The 19,411-nt window shown below is 42.3% G+C and overlaps 1 protein-coding gene across 1 annotated transcript in view; it reads left to right on the forward strand.

Annotated features, from left to right (window-relative positions):
* Positions 1-1,924: 1,924 nt before the first annotated feature.
* rbm28 (RNA binding motif protein 28) overlaps positions 1,925-19,411 on the forward strand; it is a 49,868-nt gene continuing 32,381 nt past the window's right edge. Inside the window, exons 1-7 of the mRNA XM_063072964.1 lie at positions 1,925-2,081; positions 4,028-4,171; positions 9,710-9,804; positions 14,394-14,466; positions 16,933-17,025; positions 17,510-17,581; positions 18,167-18,293. Of these exons, the coding sequence (XP_062929034.1) occupies positions 1,925-2,081; positions 4,028-4,171; positions 9,710-9,804; positions 14,394-14,466; positions 16,933-17,025; positions 17,510-17,581; positions 18,167-18,293 (761 nt within the window). The remainder of the gene's footprint in view (positions 2,082-4,027; positions 4,172-9,709; positions 9,805-14,393; positions 14,467-16,932; positions 17,026-17,509; positions 17,582-18,166; positions 18,294-19,411) is intronic.

Consider the following 19,411-nt stretch of genomic DNA (forward strand, 5'->3'; position numbering starts at 1 on the left):
ATCAATCTGCCAAGCTGAACCACGCTAAACCTTTTTATTGTAACCTATAAAAATGACTACCTTCTTTGACCATCCTCCTTTCTCAGACATAATCCTTTCCTTAAATATCCATACTGACCAATTTGTGTCTTTCCACACAGTTCCTGTCCTAATCAACCTGCTGAGCTCCCCTTGCAGATCACTCCAGATTTCAGTATTTGAAGATTCCTGTGACTCCAGTCTAATATCCATTGATACCTTAAGGCTATTGAAACTAGCCATTGGATGGAAGGGGTGGGGAGCATCTTTGCTTCTATACAGGAAAAGGCAATAAATACACTTCATTTTGCCGTGTAACTAATAACGTGGACACTGAGTTTATGTCAGTGGTATCCTGCTGCTGTAGCCCATCCACTTCAAGGTTTAACATCTTGTGCATTCAGACACCACTGATGTAGCACATGGTTATTTGAGTAACTGTCAGTTTGAACCAGTCTGCCCATTCTCCTCTGACCTCTCTCATTAACAAGCTGTTTTCACCCACAGAACTGTCACTCAATGGATGTGTTTTGTTTCTCCTGCACAATTCTCTGTAAATTCTGGAGATAGTTGCATGTAAAAATCTCAGGAGATCAGCAGTTTCTGAAATACTCAAACTACCCCATCTGGCACCAACAATCATTTCACTGTCAAAGGGTGATTGGGGTCATTAATGATGGGTGCTGCCTTTTTGAGGCATCACCTTTCAAAGGTATCCTGGATGCTGGGGTTGTTAATGCCCATGATGGAGCTGGCTGAGTTTACAGCTTTCTGCAGCCTTTTCTGATCCTGTGCAGTGGCAACTCCAAACCAGATGGAGATGCAACCAGTTAGTATGCTCTCTATGATACATCTGTAGAAATTTCTGAGTGTCTTTAGTGACATACCAGTTCTCAGATTCCTAATAAGTATAGCCACTGTCATGCTTTCTTTATAATTGCACTAATAGATCAAGGATAGATCCTTAGACATGTTGTCACCCGGGAACTTTATACTACTCACCCTTTTCTCCTCTGATCCCTCATTGAGTACTGGTGTGTGTTCCCTCGATTTCCCCTTCTAAAAGTGACTATTGATTCCTTGTTCTTACTGACAATGAATGTAGGTTTATTGCTGTGACACTACTCAACCTACTGATCTTGCTTGCTCCTGTATACCTCCTCCTCCCTCTCTGAAATTCTGCCAGCAACAGTTGTGTCGTCGACAAATTTATACATGGTGTTTGAGCTGTACCTAGCCACACAATGGTGGGTGTAGAGAGGTAGAGCAGGGGCCAAGCATGAATCCTTGAGATGCAACAGTGTTGATTGTCAGTGAGGAAGAGATGTTATTTCCAATCCACACAAACTGATTTCTCAGTGAGGAAGTTAAGGATCCAGTTGCAGAGGGAAGTTAGGTTAACTTCCTGCAGTTAGTACAGAGGTTAGCATAGAGCTTGTTAGAACTAGGGGCTTTAATCAACAAGCCAGGCAGTAAGGTTAGGTTTGAATCTGTGTCACTGGAGCTGTGAAGTAGCAACTCTTTTAGTTGCACCTCAAACCTGCCCATAAATATCACTTATTGGGATTTATGGGATACGTTTCTGCTGTAAGTAAACAATATTAGATTCAATTGAAATTCAATGCAAATTTCCTGCTTGCCATAGGTTTGACAAAAGAAATAATAATCTTCGTGCTGGTTATTAGTGAGAAATCTTCCACTTAATATTATGTTAAAAATAATGTATTTGAGATCTACTTAAACGTGTGAAAGAAAACGAACGTTTCTTTCTTCACCCGCAAACACGAGGAATTCTGCAGATGCTGGAAATTCAAGCAACACACATCAATGTGTCTTTCTTCACCCGGTCTGTTTGGTGCAGCTGTTTTGTTCTGGTCGGAACAGTTGTTTAGGGGCACCGCAAAAGATGGCCGCGTCCGTGGAGGAGGCTCAGACCGCGGTTCGGAGCGGGTTGACAACGGTCTTCGTGAGGAATTTGCCGACTTCGGCTAACAACGAGCGACTAGAGGAGATTTACAGCGAACTAGGGCCGGTGAAACGCTGTTTCGTGGTGAAAGAGAAAGGTTAGGGATGAGAGCGCGGTGCACACGTTGGGAGCAACAACTACAACGTGGTAGTAAAGATCGTGGTGACGGCAAAGCTAGGGGTGATTGCTTTAGTGGTGCTGGGGTGATGATTGCGGAGTAGTCGTAGAAGGAAGTGGTATGAGGGTAGGGAGCAGAGGAGCGGCGGTCGGGCAGGTGTTGGGGATGGTAGAGGGGATGTAATAGTAGAGGTGGGGTTGGGGGAAACTGCATTTAACCAGCCGGTGTTTGGTTTTGGGGTGAAAGATGATCGGAGTGTTGGAGATTGTTGTTGAGAGTGATGCTTACTTCGCTCTGTGGCTCAGGTAGTTGGACTTCCACTATCTTTTGGAATTATCCTTCTCAGAACCAAACTTCAGCCCCTTAGTGTGACCAACATCACTTCAGATTTCATTAATTAAAGAGGTAAATATAAATTTAACGAAGGTTAGTGGAGTTGTGGGTAGCAATAGACATTGACAATATGCGTATTTGGACTCCGGCTTGGAGATGGGGTTCAACCAGGAAAAATTTGAAGTGATTCACTTTGGAAAGTCGAGATTGAAGGCAGAATACAGGGTTAATGGGAGCATTCTTAACAAATGTGCAAAATCAGAAATACTGTAATTTAAAACAAGTGTGGTAGTGTCTAAAGATTCAATGTCCGTTTAGGAATCGGATGGCAGAGTGGAAGAAGCCGTTCCTGAATTGCTGAATGTGTGCCTTCAGGCTTCTGTACCTCCTACCTGATAACAGTGAGAAAAGGGCATGTCCTGGATGCTGGAGGTCCTTAATAATGGACGCTGTCTTGCTGAGACACCGCTCCTTGATAGTGTCCTGGTACTTTGTAGGCTAGTACCCAAGATGGACACGACAAGATTTATGAGCCTCTGCAGCTTCTTTTGATTCTGTGCTGTAGCACCCCCGCCTCTGCCCCCCCCCCGCCAGACCAGACAAGTGAGGCAGCCTGTCAGAATGCTCTCCATGGTAAATGTAGAAGTTTTTAAGCGTATTTGTTGACATGCCAAATCTGTTCAATCTCCTGTCTTGCCTTCTTTATAACTACATCGATATGTTGGGACCAAGTTAGATCCTCAGAGATCTTGACACCCAGGATCTTGAAGCTGCTTACTCTCTCTACTTTCTGATCCCTCTGAGGACTGGTATGTGTTCCTTCATCTTACCCTTCCTAAGTCCACAATCAGCTCTTTCATCTTACTGACTTTGAGTGCCAAGTTGTTGCTGCAGCACCACTCCACTAGTTGGCATATCTCACTTCTGTATGCCTATGTTCAAAATGCCTATGATGTGCTGGCCTTCATTAGTTGGGGGATTGAGTTCAAGAGCCATGAGGTAACATTGCAGCTTTATAAAGCCCTGGTTAGATTGCACTTGAAATATTGTGTTCTGTTCTGGTTACCTCATAATAGGAAACATGCAAGCGCTTTAAAGAAGTTGCAGAAGAGATTTACCACAGTGCTAACCTGGATTAGAGAGTATGTTTTATGCGGGTAGGCTGAGTGAGCTAGGACTTTTCTCTTTGAAGCAAAGGAGGATGAGAGGTGACTTGATAGAGGTGTACAAGATGACAAGAGGCATAGATCAGGTGGAGAGCCATGACTTTTTCCCAGGGTGGAAGTGGCTAATCCCAGGTTTCTCATCACTCACATATATAGCTATATGTGCCTAAGACTGTTGCCCAGTACTGCATACATACTTAGGAAATACTGATGTTTGAGTGAAATTGACACTATGCAATTTAAAGTGGATTCTTTAATTTGCAGTGTAGGTTGTCGTGTTATGATTGGCATGGAATGATGCCGAGTGCAGTCATTTTACATTATGTGGATATCCAGTATGTGGGTGGTGTCCAGTGTTGGAGTGTTGTAATTTATTTGAGCAGAGGCTGATGCTGTGCAGTGAATTAATATCTTTTTTCCCTCCAGGTAGTCAGACCTGTCGTGGTTTTGGATACGTGACTTTTGCTCTCCCTGACGATGCCAAGAAAGCTCTCAAAGAAGTCAAGTTCTATGATGGCCAGAAACTCTTTGCATCTCTTGCTAAGAAGAAACTTCTAGGCAAGAAAGAGGGTGAGTGTTGCTGCTTTCAGAACAGAGAGAGCTATCTGTTCCCTCTTTTTAAGCAGTTTCACAATCGAGAACTCAAACCACAGGTATCTATGGACCGTAAGACATAGGGGCAGAACTAGGCCATTCAACCCATCGAGTCCACTCCACCATTGCATCGTGATTGATCCTGGATCTCATCCAACCCCATACACCTGCCTACTCACGATATCCGTGGATGCCCTGACCAATCAGGAATCTTATCAAATTCCGCTTTAAATATACCCACAGACTTGGCCACCAACATTCCACAGATTCACCACTCTTATGCTAAAAAAAATTCCTTACTTCTGTTCTGAAAGGTCACCTCTCAATTTTGAGGCTGTGTCCTCTAGTTCTGGATACCCTCACCTGGACTCTCTCCAATGATAACACATCCTTTCTGAGACATAGGACCCAAAACTGTTGACGATAATCCAAGTGCGGCCTGACTAGTGTCTTGTAATGTTTTAGCATTATTTCATTGTTTTTTGTATTCTATTCCCCTTGAAATGAATGCCAACATTGCATTTGCCTTCTTTACCATTGACTCAACCTGTGAGTTAACATTCTGGGAGTTTGGCATGAAGACTCCTAAGTCCCTTTGCACCTCTGATGTTTGAATTTTCTCCCCATTTAGATAATAATCTGCACGATTGTTCCTTTTACCAAAATGCATTATCATATATTTCCCATAAGAACATAAGAACCAGGAGCAGGAGTGGCCATCTGGCCCATCGAGCCTTCTCTGCCCTTCAGTAAGATCGTGGCTGATCTGGCCATGGACTCATCTCCACCTACCTGCTTTTTCCCCTACTATGCAAAAATCTATCCAACCTTGTCTTAAATATATTTGCTGAGGTAGCCTCCACTGCTTCATTGGACAGAGAATTCCACAGATTCACCTCCCTGTGGGAAAAGCAGTTCCTCCTCATCTTTGTCCTAAATAATCGCCCCCAAATCTTGAGGGTATGTCCCCTAGTTCTAGTCTCACCTATCAGTGGAAACAATTTTCCTGCCTCTATCTTATCTATCCCTTTCTTAAATGTGTATGTTTCTATAAGACCTCCTCTCATTCTTCTGAATTCCAGCGAGTACAGTCCCAGGCGACTCAATCTCTCCTCATAGTCTAACTCCCTCATCTCTGGAGTCAACCTGGTGAGCCTCCTCTGCACTAGCTCCAAAGCCAGTGTATCCTTCCTCGAGTAAGGAGACCAGGACTGCACGCAGTACTCCAGGTGAAGCCTCACCAGTACCCTGTATAGTTGGAGCACAACCTCCCTGCTCTTAAATTCAATTGCTCTAGCAATGAAGGCCAACATTCTATTAGCTTTCTTGATAGCTTGCTGTACCTGCAAACCAACGCTTTGTGATTCATGTACAAGCCCTCCCAACTCCCTCTGCACAGCAGCATGCTGCAATTTTTTACCATTTAAATAATAATCTGCTCTTCCATTTTTCCTTCCAAAGTGGATGACCTCGCATTTACCAACATTGTGTTCCATCTGCCAGTAGGGTTGCCAACTTTCTCACTCCCAAATAAGGGACAAAAGTAGCAGTTAAATCCCGGGACACTTGTGTTTACCCCAAGAAAGACTACCATGACCAGGAAGCCTTGCGTGGGCACCTGTGTGCGCATGCGTGACGTGTGCATATGTGCCATGCGCGTGCCTGTACGTGGCGATTTTTTTCTACAAATCGGTTTTGGCTTAATCTTGATTCCAATACACTGTACTTACATTATTTCTACTTTATATAGGCTGTGTATTTATCATATCATTCCTGCTTTTACTATATATTAGTGTTATTTTAGGTTTTATGTGTTATTGGTATGATTTGGTAGGTTATTTTTTGGGTCTGGGAATGCTCAAAAATTTTTCCCATATAAATTAATAGTAATTGCTTCTGCACTTAACGCCATTTCGGTTTGCGAACAGTTTCAAAGGAATGCTCTATCTTAGCGGGGGAAATATGAGACAAGGGCGGTCCCGTATGGGACAAATCAGTTTAGCCCAATATACAGGATGTCCCAGCTAATACAGGACAGTTGGCAACCCTATCTGCCAGACCCTGCCCATTCACTTAGCTTATCTATATCTCTCTTTAGACTCTGTATCTTCTGCACAATTTGCTTTTCCACTCAGTTTAGTATCACCAGCAAACTTTGATACACTACACTCTGTTCCCTCTTCCAGATTGTTAACGTATATGGTGAACATTTGCAGGCCCAGCACTGACCCCTGTGGCCCATCACTCACCACTGATTGCCAAGCAGAGTAACACCAATGTATCCCAACTCTCTGCTTTCTATTAGTTAACCAATTCTCTATCCATGCTAATACATCACTGCCAATTCTATGCATTCTTATCTTGTGGATAAGTCTTTTATGTGGCACCTTATTGAACGCTTTCTGGAAATCGAAGTAAATAACATCCAACTGTTCCCCTCCATCCAGTGAACTTGTTATATCCTCAAAGAACTCCAGTAAGTTTGTCAAACAGGACCTGCCTTTGCTGAATCCATGGTGCGTTTGCCTGATGGATCCATTTCTTTCCAGGTGCCTTGCTTTTTCTTCTTTAATGATAGCTTCAAGCATTTTAACAACAACAGATGTTAAACTAACTGGCCTATAGTTACCTACCTTTTGCCTACATCCTTTTTTGAACAGTGGCTTGACATTTGCTGTCTTCTAATCTGCTGGGACCTGCCCAGAGTCCAGAGAATTTTTCTAAACTATCACCAAAGCCTCTCTATAACTTCTGCCATTTTTTTCAGTACCCTGGGATGCATTCAGTCAGAACCAGGGGACCTGTTTATCTCCAGGTCCACAAATTTGCTCAGCACTACCTTTTTAGTGATAGCTATTGTATTGAGGTCCTCACCTCCCATCACATTTACAACATCTCTCTTTGGCATGTTAGATGTGCCCTCCACCTGGAAGACTGACACAAAATAGTCATTCAAAGCTTCTGCCATTTTGTCATTACCCAATATCAATTCCCCCTTCTTGTCCCCCAAGGGAGCTCCTCTCATTCGTGTGAATTCCAGCAAGTACAGTTGCAAGCAACTTACTATCTCTTCATAAACTAACCCTCTCATCTCTGAAATGAACTTGGTGAACCTCCTCTGCCCCGCCTCCAAAGCCAGTATATCCTTCCTCAAGTAAGGAGATCAGGACTGCACGCAGTACTGCAGATACAGCCTCACCCTTTATAGTCCCCTGTACAGTCGCAGCATAACCTCCTGGTTCTTAAGTTCAGTCGCTCTAGCAATGAAGGCCAACATCCCATTTGCCTTCTTGATAGCCTGCTGCACTTGCAAACCAACCTTTTGTGATTCACGCACAAGCCCAAGTCCCTCCACACAGCAGCATGCTGCAATTTTGTACAATTTAAGCAATGATCTGCTCTTCCATATTTTTCTTCCAAAGTGGATGACCTGACATTTACCTACATTGTATTCTATCTGCCAGATCCTTACCCACTCATTTAACCTATCTATATTTCTCTACAGACTCTCCATATCTTCTGCACAATTTATTTTTCCAATCAATTTAGTATCATCAGCCGACTTGGGTACACTGCACTTGGTCCCCTCTTCCAGATTGTTAACCTGTATGGTGAACAGCTGCAGGCCCAGCACTGACCCCTGCGGCCCACCGCTCACCATTGATTGCCAACCAGAGTAACACCCATGTATCCCAACTCTCTGCTTTCTATTAGATAACCAATCCTCTGTCCATGTCAATGCACCAACCCAACTCTATGCATCCTTATGAATATGCAGCACCTAACGCCTTCTGGAAATCCAAGTAAATAACATCCATCTCTTCCCCTCTATCCATTGCACTCGGCATTTCCTCAAAGAAATTCCCAACACTGTATTTCATGGATGTTGTTGGTAAAACATTAAACTTCAGTAAAAGAGACTTGGACAACTGAACTGAAATTTATAGTTTCTGTTGGCTGCAGCAATCTGAGATGAAATGTATTTGGATATTTACAATCCATTTTGTAGTTAGGTTGACCTTGACTGTACCACTGATCAAGGTCTTTGTGGGAAATGAAGACTTATGAAATATCACTAGTGAAAGCCCTTTTACTCTGTTGGATTTTAATCGGTTGTACCCATGTGTAAATGATATTAATTCATAGTGTTTGGCAGGGGTGAAAAGAACTTTGCAGGTTCTTAAACCTGCACTTTGTCAAATGTTCCGAAATGAATACGTCGTGATCATGGAGTAGACTTCCAGCTCAAAACATGAGAAAAACAAGATGCTGGCTTCCTAATAACCTGCGTACAAATATATTTTCTAATGCAGTGGTGAACCGTCTGGATAGATCAGGAAATTATATATTTCACTTCTTTTACGTCTTTTACATTTGTTTTCCATCTTGGATGTGATTCTGGAACTGTTGGTGCGTGTAACTTGCTGTTTGGAGATCACTTGGGTGTCCCAGTTTCTGTTAGTATTCTGGGAGACAGAGGTAGTGTGCGTGAACCTCACGGCAGACAGTTTGTGGGATGTGGCGCGAGCTGATGTTTGACTCCATTTCGCCAATCGAAACTTCCGTTGTTTGGCGATTAAAGCAATGAGGGAGATTGCTGATTAAAGCCATGAGGGAGATTGTTTGGCGATTAAAACAATGAGGGAGATTGTTTGCTGATTAAAGCAATGAGGGAGATTGTTTGCTGATTAAAGCAATGAGGGAGATTGTTTGCTGATTAAAGTAATGAGGGAGATTGTTTGCTGATTAAAGCAATGAGGGAGATTGTTTGGTGATTAAAGCAATGAGAGAGATTGTTTGGCGATTAAAGCAATGAGGGAGATTGTTTGCTGACTGAAGCGATGTGGGAGATTGAAATATCAAAGTGAGTGAGGATGGTGAGCGCCAGCTGCCTGCTTTTTGATCACTCTTTCTACCGGAGAAGGGAGATCCTGACACTGCGCTTGGAGAATGTGACCCAGGTTGTCTGCGGCTTGGAGGTATTTAGGGGTTGAGGAGCCTTTCCTGTTTTTTGTTGGTTTTTTGGGGTGTGGGAGGAAGGATTTGGGAGTTGGTCATTGTGCTACCTTTCTTGGTTTCATGGCTACCTGGAGATAGGGTCTTTTAAGAGACTCCTGGAGCATAGAAAAATAGAGGGCTATGGGTAGGTTTGCTGTAGGTTTTCTATGTTTCTAAAGCTGCCAAACACTCCTTCGTTCCCAGAATAATTCTCGTGAACCTGCTCTGGACTCGCTTCAATGACAACACATCCTTTCTGAGATATGCAGTGCAAAATTATTGACAGTACTCTCAAGTGTGGCCTGTTTCTGTGCTGCAGTTTTCTATGACTCTCCAACATTGAAGATGATTTGTGGATTTACAGAGGGACTGTACTCAATATTTAAACCCATGCCATCTTTAGTTTAAATATTGAGTCCTGTCTAAAATCACAGATTATGAATACTGAAATGACAGTCCATTGTGAAACTATTTTAATTAATTTAAGATGCAAATAATTTCACTTTAATTTTACAGCCCCTAAGGAAGCTTATAAAGTAAATACAGAACAGAAAACGCAGAAGAAATTGCAGAGAAAAGCAAGATTGATTGTTCGAAACCTGAGCTTTAAGGTACTGGGGAACTGGGAACTGAGAGTCAATTTGTAGTCTAATATCAACTGTAGTGATTGTCATTCAGTTTGTCTATTACTGAACTCATCTTGTTTGCCCCTTATTTGTGTGATGAGCAAGTCTCTTACTTCCTAAAAAAGAAAATCAAAAATAATCCCTCAACAGGTCAGGCAAGCGAGGAAAATGGATCAATAGAACAACTAAGGTTCAGGCAAAGATTGCTGTGGGCATAAGTTTCTGAACAGTGAGGAGAAAGATAGCAGAACTGATGAAGAGTGACAGCAATCACTGAGCCTGTGGTGGATGGGTGATGAAACAAAATCGACAATGTGAGCTATCAGGAATGAGGGAATTCAGTACTGAGTCTGGAACGCTGCAAGGTTGTCACGTGGGAAATAAGTTGCTGTTCCTCTAGCTTGTGTTGGGCCTCGCTGTAACAGGTTCGGAAGCCTCAGACTAAAAGGCTCTGATAAACAGTCCCTTTGCTGTAAGTCACCTTTCTGTGATATTAGTTCAGCTCTTTCTTCCCCTTCCATTAGTACTCTTTGACTTGATTTTTTTGCATTAAATCGGATTTTCTGTTAACCCTCAAACTGTCCAATTAACATCCCCACAGCAACCCCAACACAAACCTGTCACAGGTCTTCCCTTTGTCTTGTCCATACCCCAACACCCACTCTCCTCTGCTGCATATACTAACTTACTTTCTCAGTTCTAATGAAAGATCCTAAGACTGAAATATTAAACTGTTCCTCCATCCACATATGTTGCCTGACCAGCGGAGTTTTTCCAGTAGTTTCTGTTTTGTATTTCAGATTTTCATAGTCAGACTTTATTAATCCCTGGGGAAATTGGTTTTCGTTACAGTTGCTCCATAAATAATAAATAGTAATAGAACCATTAATAGTTAAATAGTAATATGTAAATTATGCCAGTAAATTATGAAGTAAGTCCAGGACCTGCCTATTGGCTCAGCTGCAGTTTATTTTTTGGTTAACACTTCTGAAAGCTGCAGTTCCTAACTGTGAATCAATCCCACCACAATTGTGAGTTCTAATCGGTGAGAAACGATGAATCGCACCCTGCGTGTGGGCTCCGTCTAATAAGTGCTGCTTTCCTGTTCCTAACTAAATTTGCTGATTCTTGCTGGAATACAATCCTGCCAGTTGCAGTTTTGATTGCAACTACAGACAGCAATCAGCAGGAATGAATTTGTTATTTTTAAACTGATCAATGGTAACTAATGGGGTACCATAGGAATTAGTACTGGGACTTAAGCTATTTACAATTTATTTTGAATGCTTGGAAGAGAAACTGAGTAAATGTGTCACAGTTTGTTGATGGTATAAAGATTCAGTATAGAGAATTGTGCAGTGTTATTTCCAGTGCACACGTGTAAAGAAGAACAAAATAATAGTTATTTTGAATCCAATGCAACACAAAAAAACAAAGATAAAGAACTCAATAATAAAAAACACAATAAATATAAATACATAGTATAGCATATATGCATTGATAGTACAGCTGTGTCTCTACTTTGACAGGAAATGATGAAGAAGTGTTGGGGTATGTGGTGGTGTGGCTTAGTGGGCGGATGTGTTGATCAGACTTGCTGCTTGGGGAAATTAACTGGTTCTGGTGTGGATGGTATGTAGCCTCCTCCCTAATGGGAGTGGGACAAACAGTCCAAGAGCACCTTTCTGTACATATGTCCTTGATAGTGGATAGGCTGTTGCCAGTGATGCACTGGGCAGTTGTGACTATCTGTTATAGAGCCGTCCTCTCCTCTGCAATACAGTTTCAATACCATGCTGTGAGGAAGCATGTTGGGATGCTCTGCTGTGCATCTGTAGGAGGGTATGAGTATCCTCAGAAAGTAGAGGCGCTGTTGAGCTTTCTTGATTGATGATTGGGGAAATAGGTTGTGGGTAGGACACAAAGTATGCTAAGTGATTATGGATCAGTTATGTGAAAAGGGGGGAAATTAACATGCAGGTGGAGTAGGTAACTTATTGCAAAAGGAAGCAAAGATTTGATATAGCTGTAGAGGATATTGGTGAGGAGCATTGAGTGCAATGTACAGTTTTGGTCTCTTTCAGGAAGAAGACAATGCAGAGAAAGTTCACTTGGTTGATCCTAGGGTGAAGGAGTTGTTTTAGGAGGTGAAGGAAAAGTCCTCAGTTTGCGGCCCCAACCTTCTGTCCACTCTGACTATTCTCTTCATGATTTTAGGTAGCTCCATCTTCAGAACTCCCGGAGAACAATTCTGTTGTCTCCAATCTATTCACTTTACTGAAGTTCCTCATCCCAGGATTCCATTTGTTAGAGATCTGTTTTCCACTCTCTCCAGGTTTCATACAGCGTGGCACCCAGAGCAGAACAGGACACTCCGTTTGTGGCAGATGCAGTGTTTTATAAGAGTTCATAGTGAATTTCCAGTTCTTGTATTCCGTGCCTGAGAGCTTGGCATAAAGAGATCGTGACATTGCAGCTGTAAATGAGCCAAATTCTTATCCCACAATGTCAGCTGTAACAGTTGGTTTTGGTTAATTATCAGGAATTTCAAATTAAAAGCTGGCCAAAACTAAGATTTACTTTAATAGTCAACAATTGAGTAAATTTCTAATTTGGGTTTTCACTGAATTTTTTTTTAACCTGTCCTGCCAGTTTTAATAAATTATCCACATAACTCCAACTCCAGATCTCGCTCTAAAATCCTTTTAGAATGTTGCTGTTTGGTTAATATTGTATCTTTTCATTTTTCCTGCCAGGAAGTAACATAGCGTTTCTCTTAGTATGGATTTTTTCGACTATCTTGTCTACCTGTTTAGCTCACTGTGTCTTTATATTCTTGAGGCCTCTTTTTCTTAACGTCTGTTACTTTGTTCATGGATTGTCATGACTCCAAATTTTGTAGTTTTCCTCTGTCCAGCCAAATCAAGATGTTGTGAAAAGCAGGATAGTTAGGTACGGAATGGAGTTATGCACCAGGGTATGGAGAAAAGCATGATAATAGGCTTATGGAATGCTGTTGTGGACCCGTGTAAGGAGTTTATTGACAGTGAAAATAATGGTTTTGGTCTTAATGTTTTTGGGGCAGATGGGGCTTGTCAACCATGGTTAGCACCTTGTCTAGGAGAAGGAAAACTCTGATCTCAAACCTCTGCTGTCTTGTGGCCACACCCACTCATGGGACAGGCTTTGGGAGTAAACCCTGAGAAAACCCAGAGCTGGAGTCTCTAAGGCAATCCTACAATGAGTTCAGTACTGGCGGGCAACTCCTGTGATGCCACTGGTGCCAAACTGTATCAGTCTCTGCCATTCCTTTGGATTCATGAGCTACATAGTCTTAGTCATGGTCATACTTCATTGATCCTGGGGGAAATTGGTTTTCGTTACAGTTGCACCATAAATAATTAAATAGTAATAAAATCATAAATAGTTAAATAGTAATATGTAAATTATGCCAGGAAATTATGAAATAAGTCCAGGACCAGCCTATTGGCTCAGGGTGTCTGACCCTCCAAGGGAGGAGTTGTAAAGTTTGATGGCCACAGGCAGGAATGACTTCCTATGACGCTCTGTGTTGCATCTCGGTGGAATGAGTCTCTGGCTGAATGTACTCCTGTTCCCAACCAGTACATTATGTAGTGGATGGGAGACATTGTCCAAGATGGCATGCAACTTGGACAGCATCCTCTTTTCAGACACCACGTGAGAGAGTCCAGTTCCATCCCCACAACATCACTGGCCTTACGAATCAGTTTGTTGATTCTGTTGGTGTCTGCTACCCTCAGCCTGCTGCCCCAGCACACAACAGCAAACATGATCGCACTGGCCACCACAGACTCGTAGACCATCCTCAGCATCGTCCGGTAGATGTTAAAGGACCTCGGTCTCCTCAGGAAATAGAGACGGCTGTGACCCTTCTTGTAGATAGAGGTGGGGAGCCAGCTGTACGAGTAACAGCTTGCTCTCCATGTTGCACTGGCCTGACTTACTTATACAATGTAGACAACTAGGACACAACATTTATTGTCAATCCCAATCAACAAACTGAATGCTTAGCAGACAGAATTATTTTTTAATTCAAGACTGGACATCTGAGAGACAGTGTACCAACACATGGCCTGTTGAAGAGGCAAGTGACAAAATGGGGTGGGGAGTGGTAGAGGAATGGTATGGGCAGTAGTACCAAATATTATAAGCAAGGTGATCCAAGGCAATGCAACATGGGCACAGTCACAGAGGATGTCATCTGACCAATTCAGCAGTGAACCTGAAAGAGATTCAAATATGGATGTGTGAGGAATGATGAGTACAGATTTGACAAATAACATCTTTTCAAAGAGAATTACATTGGGAAGAGGTTGGAAAGGAAGCACTAATTTACAAGACCTGCGTGACAGAGAATGTGATGATTTTTTTGGATAAGTTTGATAGTTGCATTTTGCAGGGAGCGTCAGAGATAAAAATATTGATCATCCCCAAAATCTGTGGCTTGTATTTTCACCATTTAAATATTAACTCTTCCTCTTGTCCTCCATGTAGTAACTTGGTTTCATGGAATCTTATTTTTCTCCTTTCAGTGTTCAGAAGATGATCTGAGAGGTATTTTCTCACAATATGGTGCTGTGCTGGAAGTCAACATCCCTACTAAAGGTTAGTTTTGGACAAGGAAAACCAGGGTTAGTTATTGACTTTTTGCTTTGGTATTCAGCCTGTGTGTCTTTTCGGATATTGGTGAAAGGTTCCTGAGCTGAAGCATTAACTATTTCTCTTTCTGCAGATGCTGTATAATCTGCTGAATGTTTCCAGTGTTTCCTGTTTTTATTTTAGTTTTCTTATACTTCCATTTTTTTGAAATTTTCATTTACTGATATATTTGAAGAACATGAGACACCAGTGCAGAATTAGGCCATTTGGCCCATTAAGTCTGTTCCATCGTACAATCATGTCTGATTTATGATGCCTCTCAACACCATTCTCCTACCTTCTCCCTGTAACCTTTGATACACTGACCAATCAAAAACCTATCAACCTCTGCTTTAAATATCAACCACAGCCATCTGTAGCACTGAATTCTACAGATTCACCACTGTCTGGCTGCAGAAATTCCTCATCTCTGTTTTAAAGCGATGTTCCAACATATCTATGGAATCACTATTTTCAATGGAAGGATGATTAAATGAATGTGCATGGGAGACAAAGTATTTTACCTTATTTTTATTTAGAGATACAGGGTGGAACAGGCCCACTGGCTCAACGGTCCACACTACCAGCAACCCACTTATTTAACACTAGTCAAATCACAGGACAATTTACAATGACCAATTAACTACTAACCAGTATACCTTTGGACTGTGCGAGGAAACCAGAGCACCCGGGGGAAAACTCGTGCAGTTCTCAGAGAGAGTGTACAAACTCTTGACAGGCAGCTCTGGAATTGAACCCCAGAACACCCCAAGCTGTAGTAGTGCATACTAACTGCTACACTACGTTAGCCGGACATTACTTTCAAAGAACTAGTTGAGTTATGATGGCTCAGCTGTCTCCTCCTTTTGCGATATCTTAGATACTGTACAGTAGGAAGTAGTATTCTTTTGCCATGTGTGCAGGTCAGTGGGACTAGGCAGAAAATGGTTCAGCACAGCCAAGAAGGGCCAAAAGGCCTGTTTCTGTGCTGTAGTTTCTATAGTTTCTATGGTTTCTATGTGGGGACCATGCTTCTGAGGACACAAAGTATAATTCCTGTGCAATACATAAGGGTGACTATAGTTGACTTGTGCTTCAACAGCAGGCCAGTTCTTGTGTCAAGATAGCCAGTGGTGTATTTTTGAAGTGGGTTAGAGAGATTGCATCAGTTCCCATTATCATCATGATGAGCTGTTAAGCAGGGTTGGCAGTGGGGATTTGGCAAGCTAGCAGATAGGCAGATAAAGGAGAGACAGGGCAGATGAGGCCCTCCGTGAAATCAGAGGATCAATTTGTGTGTGTGGTGAGTTTTCTCTCCCAGTAAGTGACTTGGTAATAGTAGTCAAAACTACGCAATACATCACCAGCACCAGCCTACCCACCATCAGAGACATGTATACAGAAAAGTGCTAGAAAAAAGGCCAGTAACACCATTCACTTGCCCATCCATTGAGATATTCCCACAACTAGTGATCTCACATCAATGACTCTTTATCTGGTTATTTCATGTTCTCGCTATATTTGCATTTGCACAGTTTGTTGTCTTCCACACTCTATTTGATCGTTCATTGATCCTGTTGTAGTTACTATTCTATAAATTTGCTGAGTACGCCCGCAGGAAAATAGATCTAAGGGTTGTATGTGGTGACACATATGTACTCTGATAATGAAAATCACTTTGAACTTTGAATGATCTCACACACCCTGCTCATGGACTGTTTGTCCCTCTATCCTCAGGGAAGGAGGCTACGTAGCATCCACACCAGGACCACCAGACTCAAAGACAGCTATTTTCCCTCAGCAGTAAGGCTGATCAACACCTCCACTGATTAACTCCGCTACTACTTTATTATTTCCTGTCCGTCACCATATGTATAGTCTAGCATCAATTTATGGACATACAATCACTATATATAGAGCTATCTGATGTATTCATATTTATTGTGTTCTTTTTCTTAGTGTGTGTTTTTTTTTGTGCTGCCTTGAATCCAGACAAATATTTCATTCTGCTTTACACTTAAACTTTCTGAATCTTATTGGTTAATTAACCAGTGTTCAGCTACTTCAGGACCAGTATAAGTTGAAGCAGAAAATACTTGAAACTCAACAGATCAAATAGCATCAATCAAAAGAGAAACAAGTTAATATTTTAGATCCATTCACTGTTTATTTGACAGGAGCTGGACTTAGTAGCTTTAATAGACATGATTTCCACAGAATGGGAATAGTGAGTCTTTCCAGCATTTTCAGTTTATGTTTCAGATTTTAAGACTCTGTAGATTTTTTTTGATTTTTCAGTAATGCATTGATGAAACCAGTAAAGCATGTAGAGAAGCGAGAGAGAACCATGTACATTTTTAAGTCCACTTAATTTTTTTTGCAAATCAACTCTAGGTTACTGAATGTTTTGGAAACTTCTACTCTGTCTTTCAGATGGGAAGATGCGAGGGTTTGCATTTGTTCAGTTCAAGAATGTCCTGGAAGCTGGGAAGGCCTTAAAGGGAATGAACTTGAAAAAAATTAAAGGTAATGAGAACATCTGAGAAGTGCAGTGAGATGGGGAAGTTGGGTGGTGGGATGGAAATTTGATGGGTATGGTATCTCTGTGATTTGGGCTTAAAGAAGAGGAGGGGTTATGAGGTGGAGAGTGGGGCAGAGGGGGCAAAGTGCACAGTGATGTTTTGAGGATAGTAGGGATGGAGGAGGTGAAGAGGAGCAGGAGTGGTGAGTGGAAGTGGAGGAGGGGTTAGTGGGAGGACAAAGGAGAAGTAGGGAAGAAGTATTGGGAGGGAGGAAGGAGCAAAGTAAGACTGAGGGATAGTTAGGGGTGACAGTGAGCTGAGAAGACTTGCTGACTGCTTGAGTTTGGGAGGTTACTAGTGAGATGATGAGCAGATGGAATTAGTAGGATCAGTTGAGGAAAGTGGGCAACCCTGGGACAGGAGTAGCAGTTGGTGGGCAGAAATGGCATGAGGAGCTGATTGTATCTTATCTCGTGTTGTCTTTCCAGGTCGTCCTATAGCAGTGGACTGGGCAGTGGCAAAAGACAAGTACAGAGTGATTGTGGGTACTGCCAATACAGGTAATATGACACCTTATTTCAGGCTGTAGGTATCCTGGTAGTTTCCAATTGATTGATTTAAAGTTACATTTATGTAGCTTCCCCAATGTATCTCAAGGTCTTTTGTAAGGTTTTTAGACATCTTAGAAACTAAATGAGTAAGAGGGTGAAGTTTAGGGAGGGTTTTTCTGATGTGAGCCGAGGCAAATGAAGGCATGACTAACAGAGCTGAGGTGTCATACAGCTCAGAGACAGGTGCTTTCGACCAACTAGTCCCATTTGCCTGTGTTCCCTCAAAACATTTCTTATCCACGTCCCTAACCAAGTGCCTTTTAAATGGTGTTCATGTACCTGCATTCAAGTGATTTAGTTTCCGTATGCCCAAGAGGCCAAAACTGAAGGGATGTAGTGATATACAAGGGTTGTAGGGTGGGCAGGCAGTGGAAACTAGAAGGGCAAGGTTACGGGGGTATTTGAAATCAACAGTGAGCTTTTTAAATTAGGCTTTGCTGAACTGTATACCAGTGTTGCGAGTCAGGAAATCATTTCCCTCGAATGGTGGGTGCCATTGGAATTCTGAGCACTGTATATGGTTGTTATTGGCAGGAGCTAATAATAAAGAAACCCATACAGATGTATTTCATGAAGAGAGCAAAGAAGAGGATGGTGAGTGCTCAGGCAGCCACAAAGACACAGAACCCACCAAGCAGCAGAAAGCAGCACCCAGGAAAAGGTAAAGAGGATAAATATTTAATTGTCCAAAGACTGATGCCTTGTCCATTCCTCTGAGCTCAAACAGCTGCTCTCCCTCTTGAATAGATTGTCCAGTGATTGGTGTTGCAAGTATACAAGCCTAAGAAGGTGAACAGTTAAGTTGTTTTCATAGTAAACTTTACGTTAAAAGCAGGAGCCATGATTGGTTTCCCATCACTCCTTCCTCTCCACCCAAAATCGAATAGATTGCCCTGCACAGGATACTGAGAAGATCCATCAGGTTGTTGCCAGGGAGGGAGTGTTTGAGCAATGGAGTGATTAGATTGGCTAGGTTTGATTTCCTTTGGACTGGAAAAGGCTGACTGAGGTACACATTATTATGACCATAAGACGAAGGAACAGAAGTCGGCCATTCAGCCCATTGAGTCTGCTCCACCATTTTATCATGAGCTGATCCATTCTCCCATTTAGTCCCACTCCCCCGCCTTCTCACCATAACCTTTGATGCCCTGGCTACTCAGATACCTATCAATCTCTGCCTAAATGCACCCAATGACTTGGCCTCCACTGCTGCCCATGGCAACAGATTCCATAGATTCACCACCCTCTGGCTAAAAAAATTTCTTTGCATTTCTGTTTAGAATGGGCGCCCTTCAGTCCTTAAGTCATGCCCTCTCGTACTAGACTTCCCCATCATGGGAAACAACTTTGCCACATCCACTCTGTCCATGCCTTTCAACATTCAAAATGTTTCTATGAGGTTCCCTCTCGTTCTTCTAAACTCCAAGGAATACAGTCCAAGAGCAAACGTTCCTCATATGTTAACCCTCTCATTCCCGGAATCATTATAGTGAATCTTCTCTGTACACTCTCCAACGTCAGCACATCCTTTCTTAAATAAGGAGCCCAAAATTGCCCACAGTACTCCAAGTGAGGTCTTACCAGCGCCTTACAGAGCCTCAATATCACATCCCTGCTCCTACACTCTATTCCTCTAGAAATGAACGCCAACATTGCATTCGCCTTTTTCACCACCGACTCAGCCTGGAGGTTAACCTTAAGGGTATCCTGTACGAGGACTCCCCAAGTCCTGTTGCATTTCAGAAATTTGAATTCTCTCCCCATTTAAATAATAGT

The sequence above is a fragment of the Mobula hypostoma genome, chromosome 20, assembly GCF_963921235.1.
Source record: "Mobula hypostoma chromosome 20, sMobHyp1.1, whole genome shotgun sequence".
NCBI classification, from domain to species: domain Eukaryota; kingdom Metazoa; phylum Chordata; class Chondrichthyes; order Myliobatiformes; family Myliobatidae; genus Mobula; species Mobula hypostoma.